Here is a 16,699-nt window from a genome sequence, read left to right on the forward strand (position 1 = left end):
CAATCAGACAAACGTGCCACTGGCCTGCTTAAATTTCTTCACTGGGGCCATGTGATGTGATCATGCATTTGAATGCCCCATTGACATCCACTTCCCAGAATTTGCTGTCGTTATTATTCCTTACAATAAAATGATGCCCATTCACAACCACTCTCTGAAAATTCTAAGGGATGGGATAAACGAAATTTTATAAAGGTCAAGGAATACAATTTCGACGGTCGTGCTGGGAAGGTGCTGCTATTCGATCACGTGGTATAAGCTTTGGAAAAAGATCGAAGATCGAAACTTAATTAAGTATGGTCATCTAATTGAGGAGACCTGAGAGGCCTTAAAGTTGCCTCTAACAATGAAAGGTCATTCATACCAAGCGTCTTGCTAATGAAGCATTTTTTTTTTATATATTAGTGACCAGGAACATGTAGTTATTGAAGATATTTCCATTTGTGTTGTTTGTGGGGATAACAAGGAGGGTTTGGTTACAAAAAAAAATTCGGTAGTTCGTCGTGGCGAGTTCCTTCATCTGAACTCTATTGTTAGGGAATTAAGCGATTATATCAGCCAAGGAGTACAAAAAATAAAAAAATAAGCTAAATTGTGAGAGAATGTATCACCAACAGAGAACAAAAGTAGAATTCAACCCAAGTGAAAAGCATATCCCAAGTTATATTATTAGGTAAATTGGGGTGCCGCTTTAGAATTAGTATTGTGGTGCGGGATCACGAGGGATATGTGCACACGATTAGGAGTATGACAACATTGGGTCAATTAGAACCGCTAGCCGTAGAAGCCTTAATTAGTAGCTTTCCATGTCTCTTTCTTCTGTACAGAATTAGGTCTACATAACATTATTTTGAAAGATAATGCGCTTCAAGTAGTTAAGGCAGTGAGTTATAATATATGCAACTTGAATAGATTTGGACAACTAGCTAGTAGATGACACTCAATCATATCATGTTAAATTTTCATTTTAGTTGACAGATTCATATCATGTTAAAATTTAATAGACTGAATTTTTGATAGGCCCCAATCAGAGTGTATGGAATACAACAAAAATAAACTAGTAATCTCCGCTTCGGTGGGAGTAACCACAATACAAATCTCCACTTAGGCCCGGAGGAATACCGCAATACAAGCACATAAACTTTGTTCTCCCCTCTTTTATTAGTCTAATAACACCTATATATATAAAAGTAAGAACATTTACAGTTACTAATAATCCACTAATAATAGAACTTCTACTAACTTAATTACTACAATGTAACTTCTATTAATTAACCGTACTCACTAAACTCTCCTCAACCTCGATCCTCCACGTGGTCCTATCAATTTATTTTTTTTTTTTTTAAATGAACTTTGTTCTCAATACAATATCAAGTAACTTTAATTAGCCGAATAACCAAACTCTGACCAAGCCCAGACTCGACCAAAGTTGGTACATGAAGATTTTGGCCCAATACACAGACTTAGCACTTAGCAGTTAGCATAGTGTACCTTAATTAGGAAGAAGAATGTAGGTTAAGGTATCCTAATGGGTTCACAGTTTATTCACCACTAACCAGGCCAGGGCTGTGCTAATCTCCCTTTTCGCATCATCGTGGAGTGTTTGGAGTGATATATAATGTCGGCAAATTTAAAAGCATTTTTAGTTGATAAAAAAAAAAATTAGCAGGCGTAAAATGATTTACGCTTTACATTTACGTAAATTATTTTTTACAACTCGATCTCCCACATCTCCAAATAGTAATCGTGAGAAAGCTCTTTATGGGGCTTACCTATCCGAGAATGTCTTAGACAGTCCGAACACCTACTCGGACAAGTAAATCTCACAAGAGCCGTCTAACAATCGCATGCCCAAAGACAATTGCAGTAGATCTCAACCACACATTCGAAAGCTTTCTATTCTCATACACTCTTGAGTTTACCTTCACAAGTACTCTTTCTCGTCAGCTCTCTTTCTTTCATACAGCTCTTCAAATTATATAAAAATATAACAAATGTTTAACGACTTTTCATACGAGCCAAACCCCAAAAAAATAAATATTTTTTTTAACAATTTTTAAAATTACAAACAAACAACGAAAAATAAAATAATAACCACCATTTCAATTTATTGCTTTTCACTTGAACTAGTTCAATAAAACAAGTACAACCCAAAATATGACGCTGTTTATTCATCCAGGTTAATTTGTAGCTGAAGGAAAGAAGAAACACTTGAGTTCTTTTGGATCCTTTTGCAGAGAATATATTTATGTTATTCCTGGCTTACTGTCATCATCTGATTGAGGAAAGGTTGGCGATGGGCCTCCTCCACGCACCATGTCATCAATCGCACACCTTTGTTGGGCAAAGCCAAGGATCCCACTATGCCAACCGGTATCATGCTCGAGCCCTGTATTGGGACGATGTGGACTGGTGCGCCCCATCCGTAGTCCACTTGGTTGAATCCCAGCCGGCCCCACTCCGATATAAACAGCGTGGTGTACCCCAGCGGCGGTGCAAATGGGTCGTCGCCGTCTTTCGCCAACTCACCCTTCAATACCTTGGTGTACTTGGCAAACTCAGTGGGGAGCGTAGCCTTTGCTTCTTGGATTATTCCCACAACCTCGCTGATTGATGCCCGAGCGAGTGACTCGCTCCAAGCTGTGATTGTCACTGGGAAGAAGCAGTTCCCGTAGAAACCGTCTGGCAAGGGAGGGTCCAAGAGCTGCCGGCAATTTGCGAAGAAGACAAGCGTGAGTTCAGTATTTTGTTTCCAATTTATAGCTCGCGTTCGACAGCTCCAGAATTTGGCAGCCACGATTTCGAAAGAAGAGCATTTCTGTCCCCCTGTTGATTGCTCAAATTCTCGCTTGAGCTGGTTGATTTGATCGAGAGTTATATCCACGTTGGCATGTTCTAGCCTGTAGTTGGGCATTGGTGGCGGTGGTGGTGGGTTTACCAGCGCAGTGACATTTACCTGTTCGGGTGGAGGTGGAAGAAAGTCCCTTTGCCACACTGGTATAGTGCTCAGCTGCTCAGCACCTTTAGCCAGCTCGCCAACCGCATTTAGAAATTGTGCGGCTCCTAGGCCATCACATATGCTGTGGCAGAATAGGAGGCCTATCACGATACCACCACATGCAAATTGTGTCACCTGAAACACATTCATCCAAATTTGTCGGTTTAAAACTAAGAAACATTAAACAGTACCCTCCAAACTGAGCTTCTATCAGTTTGTTTCAAAGTCTAGCTAATTATATAATAACATGGTTTAGCAAGTACTAGCTAGGGACCGGAATTGGTTCCTCTATATATATACCTGCATTTGCACAAGCGGGTCTATGCCTTCATTCTCTGGGATATGGTCAGGAAGAAGCTGATCATATGGGATGGAGACAACATCGTCCAAGTAATTGACAGCATCAAGAGTAGAATCAGCGGACGCCTCGACAAGCCACACGCCTTCTCCGCGACATTCAATTTGGAGCTGACCTTGGCTCGACTCTTTCAGCCTTCCAGCAAGAGGGTAGTAAGGAACCAATGCCCTGGACAACCCTTCTCTTATAACTCGTGCCGCCTCATCAGGGCCATGCCCGAATACATGCAATGTTCGAGCATTGCATCTTAGGGCAGGCAATCTATCAATAGCTGATAGATCAAGTGTTCCAGATGGTGTCTCCTCACATGGCCTAACTAGGCTTCCTCTTGACCTGGTTACAGAGAAAGCCATTAGTGGTAGATATATATATATTGGATCGAATACCGTTTTGCTATATGTGATGGATCATGGATCGAATAGCTAGAGTTTTATAGGGAGAGTAGGAGAATGGATATGCATGTATATATTTTAAGCATATAAATTCCTTGGCTTTGAAGTCTTAACTATTGGGGTTTGGTACAAGTACCTATCCAAGCAAAGTGGCCTTGTTTTCTATAGCCCATAGGGTTTCTGACAATTACTTGCTTTTTAAATTACATACAGGTAACATCATATAGGAAGGCTTGCATTCTTGCTTCTGTGTAATATATTGCACAAAACTTAATTATTGGCGTACAGATTACCTTCACGCATAGGTCCCTCATAAATTGGTTAAGATTATCTTCTTTAGGTTACCTTAAACGTATGGTTTCTTAATTTGTTCCATGCCTTGTATATATATATCTGTCGTCTTCACATTTTCATCTCAGCTTGTATCTATTAAGCTGGCCTGCTGATTTGTCAAAAATCTATGACTTATTCTTTTGCTTGAGGAGTGCTTTCAATTAAACCATGTTATAATGTAACAAGATACCACTCGATTCAAAAGTTTAAGCTAATAAATTTGGGCCGAATTGTACATGTTATATTACTCAACAATCTCCATCTCACGAGTCTATCACTACATCAACTACGTACACTCCCCGGCCCTTAAATGTAAATTCTTTTACCAAGTGTACGTTCACGTGACGTCATTACCTAGAGCCCAATGCTCACAACTATATATATATATATATATATATATATGCAAGCAACGTGTTTTTTTAGTTCCACTCTACCATTTGTAACAAGAAATCAATAACTTCATATATAGGAGCCTGTTTGGGAATATTCCCACTCAAACCGGCCCATCTGAGAAGCCCCAGGCCTCAAGGAGAAAATCAGCCCATGAATAATTGTGAGTCCCAAGCCAAGATAGCAAGACCCCCAGGTGGGCCTACCCAAGGATATGATTCCCGGCCCAAGTTGAATTTCTTGCATCCTACTCCTAGTTAAGTCAAGTTGGAGTAGAAGACCAAATACGAGTCTGACTCAGCAAGACCCTCGGGTGGGCCTACCCATGGATATGATTCCCGACCAAAATTGGATTCCCTCCATCCCACTCCTTGCTAGTTCAAGTTGGGGTAGAAGACCTAATTCGAGTTTGACTCCACCTCGTAACCTATAAATAGCCTTATACCAGGTATGAACCCCAGACTGAAATATTTATGCTTTGGGAATAATTTTCTCTCAGAGATTTATTTAGGCATCGGAGTGAGACCCCGTCAGCACTCCAGCTGATGAGCTCTTTGATTTTAGTTGTTTTACAGCGATCGTGGAAACGTGAAGAACATCAAAAATGTACCGTTCATACCGTACCAGAAACTGTTCTAACAGAGCCCACCATACAAACGTTGTGTTCAATACCCACCTTGCTTAACCTTTGGCTCTTATATCACTATTACGAAAAATTGTTCTTTAGGGAGTTCTTTTAATGTGACTATAATATAATATATATATATATATATATATATTAGAATGTTACTAAACCCAAAAGCTTAAACTAATGGATTTTGGGTCTAATTGTATTATACATATTAGCCATTCATTCTTATGATATATTTCTAATGTGTGACTTCATTATTCTTCACTCACATGTGAATACTCAAATCCTATCATTAATAAATTATAAAATTGAAGTTTATATTTCTAAAGTGAGACTTAATTATTTTTTACTCACATGCATATATATACTCGAATCTTATCATTAATAAATTACAAAACTCCAATTTATATAAATTCGTCAAAAATGATTTAGTAATGTTACAATCTTAATTTAAGTTAACAAAGAGACTTTCTTAAATGAAACATAGCAAATTAATTTGAATTAAAGATGGGACTCAAGTTTTACTAATGAAAATAAGAGAAAATTTAAAATGAGCCCATGTGGTTTTTACTCATTTACAATTAACTCCCCGGAGTATAAAAATTGCTAGAAACTCCTTCTGGTAAGTACAAAATATAAATAAGTTTCTACACTCAACTTTAGTTGAGAATTTGACAGAAACCATCAAAATGTCATGCCAGCACCAATCATATTACGACATGTATCAGCTACAATAAAAATATATATATATATATAAAAATATAACAAATAAAATAAAAAATTGGGTAAATATATAATAAATCCCTAAGTTGGAACGTGATTTGAAAATGTTCTCTCACTTTTTAATTTTCAACATTAACTCCTTAACTTTTTCGCGATTTTGAATTGGGTCCTTCCATCACTTTTTCATCCAATTTCGCAACTCCCGTTAGTGCCACATCAGCATTTTCGCCGTATCAACTTAAAATAATATTTTTTTTTATTAATTTTAATTTTTTTAAAAAAAAAAAAAGAAAAAAAAAAAGAAGGATGGGGGTGGCCTTGGGGAGGGGCCGGGGTGGCCGGCACCACCTCTGGGTGGCCGTGGCCACCCCCTAGGGCCGGGCTTCCGCACCGGCATCTGCCGCAAAACTAGAGCAAAACTAAGAACATGAGGCGCCCAGAGGAGGAGGAACTGGACTTTTCTCGGTGGGAGGGTTTGATGGAGTGATACTAATAGCGTATCTGAGGGAAGGTTGTGGTGGGAGATTAAAGCAATGGGAAGACCAGGTCAACAACGAGATCAAAGAGTTGATTATCCAGTGCTTTGACGATGCCTTCAAAGATGGAAGAGAAGCACTAGAAAATTCCCACAGAACCAGCTTCCTTCAAGATAAGCTTGAAAAAACCCAGAATGTCGTTTCAATGTTAAAGAACCAAATCTTTTCACCCCCGGAACTCTCTTAAGTTAATTTAGATTCTGAAAGCTTCAAACGTTCCAGCTTTTCTATGAGGGACGATCGATACATTTTGCCAGTCGAACAGCAAGACCAAAACATGATCAATCAGAGGGTCTACGACGGTCTAGATGAGAAATCAAAGAAGTGTTTGCTATGTTTCTCAGTGTTTGCCAGAGTATATGTCTACATCTATCCAATCAATCAAGGTTTGTGAATGCCTGAAGATCAACGAAGACGGAATTTCTACATTGCCAGTTGAATCTGTCACTAATTCCAAAATTGAAAAGTATTGAAGTTGAACTGGCATCTCTACAGATTTCAGGTGCTAGGGAGTTTGTTGAAGCTCTTTCATGGTTAATTGGTCAAGGAATCTGACTAGTAACCGTGTGCATCTTACCCCCATATGTAACTTCAGTCTTCATGGAAAAAAGCTCTTTTCTTCTGCAAAATCTGTATATGGGTTTGACATCAGATTTTGATGATTGGTTTTTGCCACTTCCTTCTTGCTTCTTATCCTTTAGTTTCTGCAACTCTGCATGCAAATCCTGGATTGAAGTCTGGAACTTTTGTATCTGATGAACCGAAGTGCTAAACCTCGGCCAGAACTCCAGATTTTCTTCAGGCATTTTATCAAATACTGGAAGAGCCCATATCAAAACCCGAGCATGACTAATAACGCTTTTATCACTGCCGCCCATCTCCCCAGAACTTGTTCGTCTACGTACGTCCATCTTCATCAAAAGCAGATTTATTTGACTAAGAAATTGAGGAACTGAAACTAAGTTCCTCAATTTCTCAGTATAAAACCAAGAAACAAAGTTCCTCCATTTCACTTGGTTCCTCCGGCGGCCTACGGGGTGGCTTCCTTTTCTTTTCTTTTCTTTTTTTAATTTTTCTTCTTTTTCTTTAATTTATCTATTAAAATAAAATTAATAAAAAATAATATTTTAAGGTAATGTGGTGAAAATGCTAAAATGACACTAACGAGAGTTGCAAAATTGGACGGAAAAGTGATTGAAATGACCCAATTCAAAATCGCGAAAAAGATAAAGAGTCTTATTAAAAATTATGGATAAATACCCTATTGGTACCTGAGTTTTACGTGTTTTTAAATTTAGTACCTCAGTTTTGTTTAGTATCATAGGTGGTACCTGAATTAAGGGTAAAAACCCATTTGGTACCTCTGTTAGATTTTCCGTCCAAATTTTAACGCCTCGCCACGTGTCAACCGCTGAGGTTGACACGTGGCACTACATAAAAAAAAATTAAAAATTAAAAATTAAAATCTTTAGAAAATGATTAAAAATAATAAAATTTTAAAAAAGAAAATTAAAAAAAGAAAAAAGAAGAGGGGTGGCTGAGCCACCCCCTTGGCCGGTCTGACCGGTCTGGGGTGGCCGAACCATCCCATAGGGGGTGGTTCGGCCACCCCACAGTTGAAAAAAAAAAAAAAAAAAAAATTTTTTGAAGGGTTTTGGCCCTAGGGGGTGGCCGAACCACCCCCTAGGGCCACGGGGGTGGTTCGGCCACCCCCTAGGGCCAAAACCCTTCAAAAAAAAATTGAGGGTTTGCCCTAGGGGGTGGCCGAACCACCCCCTAGGGCCACGGGGGTGGTTCGGCCACCCCCAGACCCTAGGGCCAAAACCCTTCAAAAATTTTTTTTTTTTTTTTTTTTCAACTGTGGTGGCCGAACCACCCCCTATGGGGTGGTTCGGCCACCCCAGACCGGCCAAGGGGGTGGCTCAGCCACCCCTCTTCTTTTTTCTTTTTTTAATTTTTTTTTAAAAATTTTATTATTTTTAATCATTTTCTAAATATTTTAATTTTTAATTTTTAATTTTTTTTTATATAGTGCCACGTGTCAACCTCAGCGGTTGACACGTGGCGAGGCGTTAAAATTTGGACGGAAAATCTAACAGAGGTACCAAATGGGTTTTTACCCTTAATTCAGGTACCACCTATGATACTAAACAAAACTGAGGTACTAAATTTAAAAACACGTAAAACTCAGGTACCAATGGGGTATTTATCCCTAAAAATTAAAAAATGAGGGGTCATTTTCAAATCATACTTCGACTCAAAAATTTATTATACATTTACCTTAAAAACTTGAGGGAGTGGTCGAACCATCCCCTTTTTAGCCAAATAGGGGGCTAACCAACCCCTCAAAATTCATATTTTTTATTTATTTATTTATTTATATTGGGTTTCTTGTTTTTATTTTTTATATTTCATATTTTATTTTAAATGACGTGTGTTGCAATACAATTAGTGCTAATGCAGCACTTAGAGCATCCGCATCAAACTCTTTAAATTTTCTTCAAATTTTAGCTCAAGAATTTACTTTTTTAATTTTATCTATCACTTTTAAAAAGTTTCCTACACAAAACTCTTCAAATATTCCTTTATTTTAACTGAATATTATTTTTTTTTATTAGTTTTAGTTGATCAAAACTAACTGCCATATGAACCCAGATGGCCTCTCCAACCAAAATTCCAACTTTTGTAGAGAAACGAAATACCCATAAACAAAATTCATCATTACCCACAAGAAAGACAATCTATGTACAGTCAAAACACAATTGAAAAAAGGAGGGGAATAACTGAAGAGAGAGAGAGAGAGAGAGCTGTGAAGATTCAGGGAAAGGGGAAAAACAGGAGGAGAGAGAAAGAGTTGTAATGGGAGAGAGAGTAGAAGGAGAGACCATACCTAGTAAGCCCATACATTTTGCTCTCAAATTCTCCCCCTCTCATGGCCTTCTCTCACCGCTCAGCTTCCTTTGAGAAAAAGAATTGTGGGTTTGATCTGGTTTTCCGATTGGATTGGTGGGTTTGTTTCCTTCCAAGCCTGCTGACCATCCCACTTCCTCCGGCACCACCACCACTGCAAGACCACAACTTTCGTTTGTGGGTTAGATGACCCAACTTTCATATTTTTTATTTTTTTTTTTAATTTTTTTTATATTGGGTTTCTTGTTTTTATTTTTTATATTTCATATTTTATTCAAAATGACGTGCATGTTGCAATACAATTGGTGCTAATGCAGCACTTAGGCAGCTTTGGTCAAAATTTTGAACGTGGACCTATTTGTATTTTCTGCTTACCATATAAAGTTTTCAACCAATTTTTAAATGTATACCTCTATTGAGCTAATTGCAAATGGATGAAACAACGTGGATTGAATTTTGCATTTTTCCTTAAAATAGAGAGGAGAAAGCATGTATCAGCTGCACACATCTCATGTATCAGATGCTTTTATTGTTTGGATGTAGATAGGTGATGATGTTAAAGCAAATGCCAATTCTCACTCATTATGTTAAGGGATAATTGAATCATTAGTTTTTGAGTTGGCCTAAATTATAAAGTGATTTAAAAAGTTTATGAAGGGCCCTTATAGTAAATTATAATTATAAATCAGTCCCTGACATATTTTTCATCCACCAAATTAACAGATTACGTTAGTCAGTCACGTCACACCTAATAGAAAGTTAACACGTGTCCATTAGAATAAATAAAAATATAAATAAATAAAACAAAAACATTAGTTATATATATATATATATATACCGAAGGGGTGGCTGTCGGTGGGCAGCCACCCCTTCAGTATTTGTTTTTTAAATAAAAAAATAATATATATTTTTGTTTTATTTATTTATATTTTTATTAGATTTTATATTTTTTTTTTATTGTAATGGACATGTTTCAGCTTCTTATTGAGTGTGACATGGCTAATTAACGGAAACTGTTAACTTGGTAGATGAAAAACGTATTCAGGAACTAATTTATAATTATAGTTTACTACAAGGACTTTCCATGAACTTTTTGAACCACATAGAGTGATTTGTAATTTAGGTTAATCATAGGGACCAATGGTACAATTATCCCTTATGTTAATTTCTTTTCTTTTCTTTTTTTCTTTTTTTTGGGTAACCTGATTTCTAGTTTTTGTTTTCTTTTTCTGGAAAAGTACATGTTAGCATCCATCGATAATTTTTATTGTTATGTAAAGAGTAATCACTTGAAAGTTAGCGCTTAATTGATAGTATGTGTATCAGTTCTCATATAATTTTATAGATTATATCACTGACCCGAGATAAAAACAATTTAATAACAAAAAAAAAAAAAAAATGTTATTTTATTAGTCTTAACCCCTTAAAAGAAAAATCCTAACCCCACCCCACACCTTGACATAAAAAAAAGATCATCCTCCTTAAGGTTGTCCTTAACTTCCACTCCAACTTAGCAATCTCTTTCATATTATTGATCTTTTGATTCCGGAGGTTTGTACGTCTCTTTTCGTACAACATCGTCCTCGAACAGACTTTGCAGTGGTAAAGAGGGATATTTTGGTGTCCCTAATAAGGTTGTGCCCCATTTTTATTTTTTATTTTTTATTTTTTTATTTTTTCATTTTTTCATTTTTTTTATTTTTGTAATTAACATGTGACTATGTGGGTGGGACTATCACCTTGCCGCTTTGTAATCCAATAAGAGAATAAATTAGGTGGTTTTGATTCAAATTTTGAAGATTAGGATATTAATAATAATTACATTTAGGTGGCGAGAATAATTACTAATTAGCATTTTATATTTGTCGGTCACAATTGGCATGGGCCCTTTGAGACCACAAGATACGCATCTCTCCGGCCATAGGTTGGTTGATTTTCATCCAACTCTGAAACAAAAAATTAAAAGCACTCACTTTACCTCTCCAAATCCAATCAACTTTACGCCCACCACACACACTGAATCACTGATTTGGAAAGAGCAAAACTTTTTTTTTTTTATTAAACACTCAGTTTTCCCAGATGGAAAATGAGCCTTTTCTCGCCTCCCAAACACGGCCCCAACTCCAACCCATCATCGAACATCATGATTGCTCCTCATCGGCCTCCTTCAAAGTGCCTCAGTCCCAAGACCCACAATCATCGTCATCGTCCCCACTCGGAGCCCCGAGTACCCGCATGAAGAAACCGGGTGGTCTGCACCGGTGCAAGACAGCTCCAGCCATGGCAGTCATGCGAGAGCTCAAACCAGAGACACCCCAGATTCCCAAGCCACAGTCCGAGTCCAGCTCCATCATCAGGCAAGCCATTTTCTTGCTTTTGATATATCTCTCTTTTGGAGTTTTGATATACTCTTTCAACACTGACCACTTCTCGGGTGTAGAAACCCACCCGGTTGTCGACGCGCTTTATTTTTGTATAGTCACGATGTGTACCATTGGTTACGGCGACATTGCTCCGCTAACACCAGCTACAAAGGTCTTTGCTTGTGTGTTTGTGTTGGTGGGGTTTGGTTTCATAGATATATTGCTTAGTGGGGTTGTGAATTATGTGCTAGATTTGCAAGAGAACATGATCCTGGCTGGGATTCACATGGGTAGAAGAAGATCCCAACAGAGATTTTCAGCTAGGGACTATATTGTTGATGTAGCAAAGGGTAGGATGAGAATTAGGCTCAAGGTTTGTTTGGCTCTTGGTGTGGTGCTGTTGTGTATTGGGATGGGAGCATTGGTGTTGTATTTTGTGGAGGATTTGGATTGGATTGATTCGGTTTATTTGTCGGTTATGTCTGTTACGACAGTTGGGTATGGCGATAGGGCCTTCAAGACGCTTCCGGGGCGGTTGTTCGCCTCCGTTTGGCTTCTGTTTTCTACGCTGATGGCGGCGCGGGCGTTTCTGTATTTGGCGGAGGCGAGAATTGATAAGAGGCACAGGAGAATTGCCAACTGGGTTCTTCAAAGGGATATAACAGTTGGGGATTTGCTTGCCGCCGACATCAATAACAATGGTTTCATTAGGTGAGATCATGGAAAGCTTTCTTTCTGCTTGTTTTCATAGGCTTTTCAGCTGTATTATGCTTCATGTTCTTGTTCTTTTTGTTGAAACATCAAACCAAGCTTGATTATTTTCCTTAATCCTTATTATTTCAGTAAATCAGAGTACATAATTTACAAGCTCAAAGAGATGGGAAAGATAGGGGAGAAAGATATATTACAAATCTTGAATCATTTCAGTAAGCTCGATCCCAACAACTCTGGGAAGATAAGGCTGCCTTATCTTTTGGAGAATCGCTTGTGACAGTGAGAAAGTGATGCTTGCTTTGCTTCTATTCATTTTCTCATTCTAGGAGAAGAGGTGAAATTGCAAGAGGGAGGTCTCAGGTCTGAGTATCTTCCCAGTTCATGTACTGTATATGGCCCTGCCTCGCAAAGATGGTAGTGGATTGATATTGAGTCAAACAATCTTTTGCAAAAAGGACTAATACATTTGTAAAGTGTATAAATCTTGTCAAATCAGGAAGGAGCAATGAAAAACATAAGACGATGGGAGGAAAAGTTCCTCTTCTATGGTAGGTTCTCTTACAGCCATGTACTTGAGAGAGAGTCTATGGAGAGAGTCTACTTGAGGTACATATATGACACTCTAATGATTCAAAAGTTAAACGAGGGATGTAAACAATAATGGGATGGATTTACTTCTAACTCTGTTTTCTTCTTGTTGTTTATATCGGTTAAAATATGAGTTTTGAGTGAGCTCCTTTTACTAATGTTATAGCTTTTGATGATTTTAGATTGTTATGAACAGATTCCATCATAAGATGCTACCGATCCCACCATTGTTGCAGTGCATCATTGATAGCAGAGGGAGATAGAATTGTTAGAAAATATTATAGGATTTGATTTTAAAGATTTGTTTTGTTGCAAATAATTGTTATCTCCTTTAACCATCAAATTTGATGGTAATCAAACTTATCCATCTCAATATTCTTATAAATAGGAGTATCATGTATCAATTAAGAGTAAAATGTAGTCCTTAGAGCTTTAATATATGGACGTATGTGACAAACCGAATCGTCTTTATTTTCTTTTTTATTCCGCTTTTTATTTTATATTTTCATAAAATTATCTTTTCTTTCATAAATGCTGAGATCGATGATAGCCGTAGCATAAAGACGAGTACATTTCTCCATAGTAACCATTCTTTTAAGCACTATTCTTGAAATCAAGATCCTCTTAAATTATTTGGTCGAATTTGAAAGAATTCGAGCAAGTGATTGTGAGAGACCACTTAAGGGACTCACCTGATCGGATAAGTAGTTAGACAACCCAATTTTTATTTGGTCAATTGGGTCCCATAAGTAGTCCTTCACAATCACCCACCCGAATTCTTTTTTCAAATTCAGACAAATAATGTGAAATGATACTAATCCTTATTCCTGATGCTCTGTCCTGATCCATTGTCTTCAATGACTCAGAGCACTAGCAGCAGATTCCCAACCATTTTTCCTATATTTAGCAGCAGATTCCTAACCACAATAAGTTCTCTTACATTTCTCTATATCAATTAAATATTATTTTTTTACTCTTATTTTATTATTTTTTTCTCTTTCCTACTTTTTCTCTCTTCCTTATATCAATTAAGTGTACTTTTTTTTTATATTAAAATAATACATAAGGAACGAATAGTAGACATGTATATATAGGGAAATACTATTCATTCCTAGCCCCCTCATCTAAATATAAGGTATCTGCTGTTGGAGGTTTTTTGATGTTTTTCATGAAATTTTCCCTAAATATAGGGAAGGGAACAAATATAAGGTAACTGCTGCTAGTGCTCTCATAATTTCATACAGCATGAATGGGAACTGTAAAAAACTACACTTGCCTATAGTTTCTAGTGTCAACATATCTAATTGTGGTGGTTATACTGCAAAAAAAACGGCTGAATTCCCACTTCAATGGCGAATTCTATAACGAGTTAGTTTCTACCGGAAGATAATCAATTAAAATTGCCCCTAAAATGAAAATTTCGACTATGCAGATTGCACTCAGACATGGTTTCACCTTACCTATTTGAACTCCAAATCTGGAAGCTTCCCATATGATATGACCTCAAGTTATGTGAGTTTTGTCTCTTGAACAGCTAGGAAATGAATATAGCAGTGCTCATAAAAATCCCAGATTACATCCTATGATCTCTTCCAAAAAGACATACTGAGGAACAAAAGAATAAACAACTAACTCCCTAGTGTCTAGAACATTAAACGAACAGAATTCAAGACAAACTAATACAGCAAATTACTCCTGCAGATAAAACCGACAAGCCCAACTAGTAGTCTTTGATTGTTCTCGTAGGGAATGAAACCTGGCCATCACGCGGAACATTGCCAATCATGTTCTTGTAAATGGTGAGAGCTTGAGCCATCATGCTGGAAAGGTTCAGAGGCATTGCTAGGAAGCAGCAATGTGGTGCTCTGCTTAGCAATGTCGCTGAAAGCATCAATATACTGCTCACCCATTTGCAATAGAGATAACGAAAAATTCTAACTGAAGAAGCAAAGTGAAAGGGGCAAATAGTTTGGGGTCAATGTAACTGTGTTTAGTTTATGGGAAACCTTGCAATTGAGGTGAAAATTCATGAGGCTAAGTATAGTTTTTCCTCATATTTTGATATTTCTACAATTCCTTGTGTGATTGCCTGGCTACAACTTTTTGCACTAGACTATATTTAGGTATTGTCATCTCTTCTGTATTTCAACGATGACAGAATTGATGCAAGTTTTTTTTTTTTTTTTTTTTCCCTTTTGTCAAATAGATTATCAATGATCATCTCTTATAGTCTACATATCAGCAATGACACATGTCATCGTTGATGTGAGTTTTAATTTTATTTTAAATATAACATTATGTTACAGCCACCATGTTATTAGCATCAACATATCACCAAGACGACGTCATCGCTAAAAATTTTGTCACTAATGACCAAATTTCTTGCAGTGATATGCGTCATAGCAGTCCATGATCACCTTCTTCTTCTTTGTCCATGGAGAAAAAATAGAATCTAAGCATGATTTATCTAGCTAAGATTAACTGAATTGAATTAACCCTTATTGCATCCGTACAGAAAGAGATCAATTCAAACCAACTAATACACCACCAAATTCAACATGTATGTCAATGGCCCAAACTCTATTCTTGAGTTGCTGGTAATGATGGCGTCACAAACCCTTATGGTGTCTACTTGCTGAATATTTCAACGACATCCAAATCCGAGTGTTGTAATTATTCTGGGATAACCACTTCATAGTGCATTAAAATAATATTCCTATTTCCTACTAAACTAAATAAATTATTGAAATGGAGGTCCTAAAGGTGTTAGGGATATTGATAATAATCTCCATGATAAACATCAAAGTGAAGCTTCAGTCTCATCCCACGGCAAAAGAGTGTATTTAATGAGTGCAACACTCTTTACACTCTTACACCAAAAGAGTGTAAGAAAAGATTCAATCATGACCACACCATGGCACCCATGTTCTAGGACTTAGCTTGCACTGTACGCAGACAGAACCCATAACAAATAATATTGGAGTGGATTGGGCGAGTTTGAAGCCAATGTTGTAAGGGAAGAAACAATTCATGCCCCACTTTCCAGCTTGATATGGCTGGTTTGTGAAGTTCCAAGTGAACCTCCCTTCACAAATGTTTGTTATGGTTGCTGATAGCTGTTAGAGTATCCCCAGCAGGTGCCTCCCCTGCAGGTGCCCATACTGCCGCCAACTTCATGGACCTAATAACAAGTCATACCCAGACTGCAGAACCAATGAATCACACTCCAAGTCATGACCATACTTCAACCCGTACTGCATATTCCATGGGTTACGGAATAGGGATGTATTACTTACACAACAAGATATATTGATGGGATCCATACATGTAGAGTCTCACATGTATAAATCTCAACAATGTGTCTTGTTGTGTAAATGTTGTGCATCTTTATGTTATGTAAAAATCATTTTCCTGTAACTAACACACATTGAGTGTGAACCTACATGTATAATCCCACCCAATATGTGTGGGTTGTATAAAAATCGTGTGGAATGTGTGTTAACCTACATGTATAATCCCACCCAATATGTGTGGGTTGTATAAAAATCGTGTGGAAAGAGTGGTAAGGAAATCACTTCCTTATATATAATGGCGTGTTGAACACCTCTGTAAACTTAAAGCAATTATTCCATACTGTTCAATACTTTCCCAATAGCAACACTTAATAGTGAAAGATGACAACATAAGCTCATGGTCAGCGTGCCCATAAACAAACGTTGTTTAGAAACAATATTATACATTTGCACTGTTATTAGGAGCTCCT

The 16,699-nt window shown here is 37.4% G+C and overlaps 2 protein-coding genes across 3 annotated transcripts; one reads left to right on the forward strand and one right to left on the reverse strand.

The window, feature by feature from the left end:
* Nucleotides 1-2,083: 2,083 nt before the first annotated feature.
* On the reverse strand, nucleotides 2,084-9,426 carry LOC133851894 (acyl transferase 4). Of its 2 annotated transcripts, XM_062288518.1 has the most exons (3): nucleotides 9,252-9,426; nucleotides 3,299-3,689; nucleotides 2,084-3,133 (listed from the first exon to the last, which is right to left on the reverse strand). In XM_062288518.1, the coding sequence occupies exons 1-3, from the start codon at nucleotides 9,293-9,295 to the stop codon at nucleotides 2,252-2,254; spliced, it is 1,317 nt and encodes a 438-aa protein (XP_062144502.1). In that variant the 5' UTR covers nucleotides 9,296-9,426; the 3' UTR covers nucleotides 2,084-2,251. The 2 variants fall into 2 exon arrangements, with proteins under 2 accessions (XP_062144502.1, XP_062144503.1); XM_062288519.1 differs by lacking the exon at nucleotides 9,252-9,426 and having other exon boundaries at nucleotides 3,299-3,770.
* Nucleotides 9,427-11,158: 1,732 nt separating this feature from the next.
* On the forward strand, nucleotides 11,159-13,080 carry LOC133852362 (two-pore potassium channel 5). The gene is made up of 2 exons (XM_062289105.1): nucleotides 11,159-12,345; nucleotides 12,478-13,080. Exons 1-2 carry the CDS (start codon nucleotides 11,351-11,353, stop codon nucleotides 12,623-12,625), a joined length of 1,143 nt encoding a protein of 380 aa, XP_062145089.1. The 5' UTR covers nucleotides 11,159-11,350; the 3' UTR covers nucleotides 12,626-13,080.
* The last annotated feature ends 3,619 nt before the right edge of the window (nucleotides 13,081-16,699 follow it).

Source organism: Alnus glutinosa, chromosome 12 (assembly GCF_958979055.1).
Source record: "Alnus glutinosa chromosome 12, dhAlnGlut1.1, whole genome shotgun sequence".
Lineage (NCBI taxonomy): Eukaryota > Viridiplantae > Streptophyta > Magnoliopsida > Fagales > Betulaceae > Alnus > Alnus glutinosa.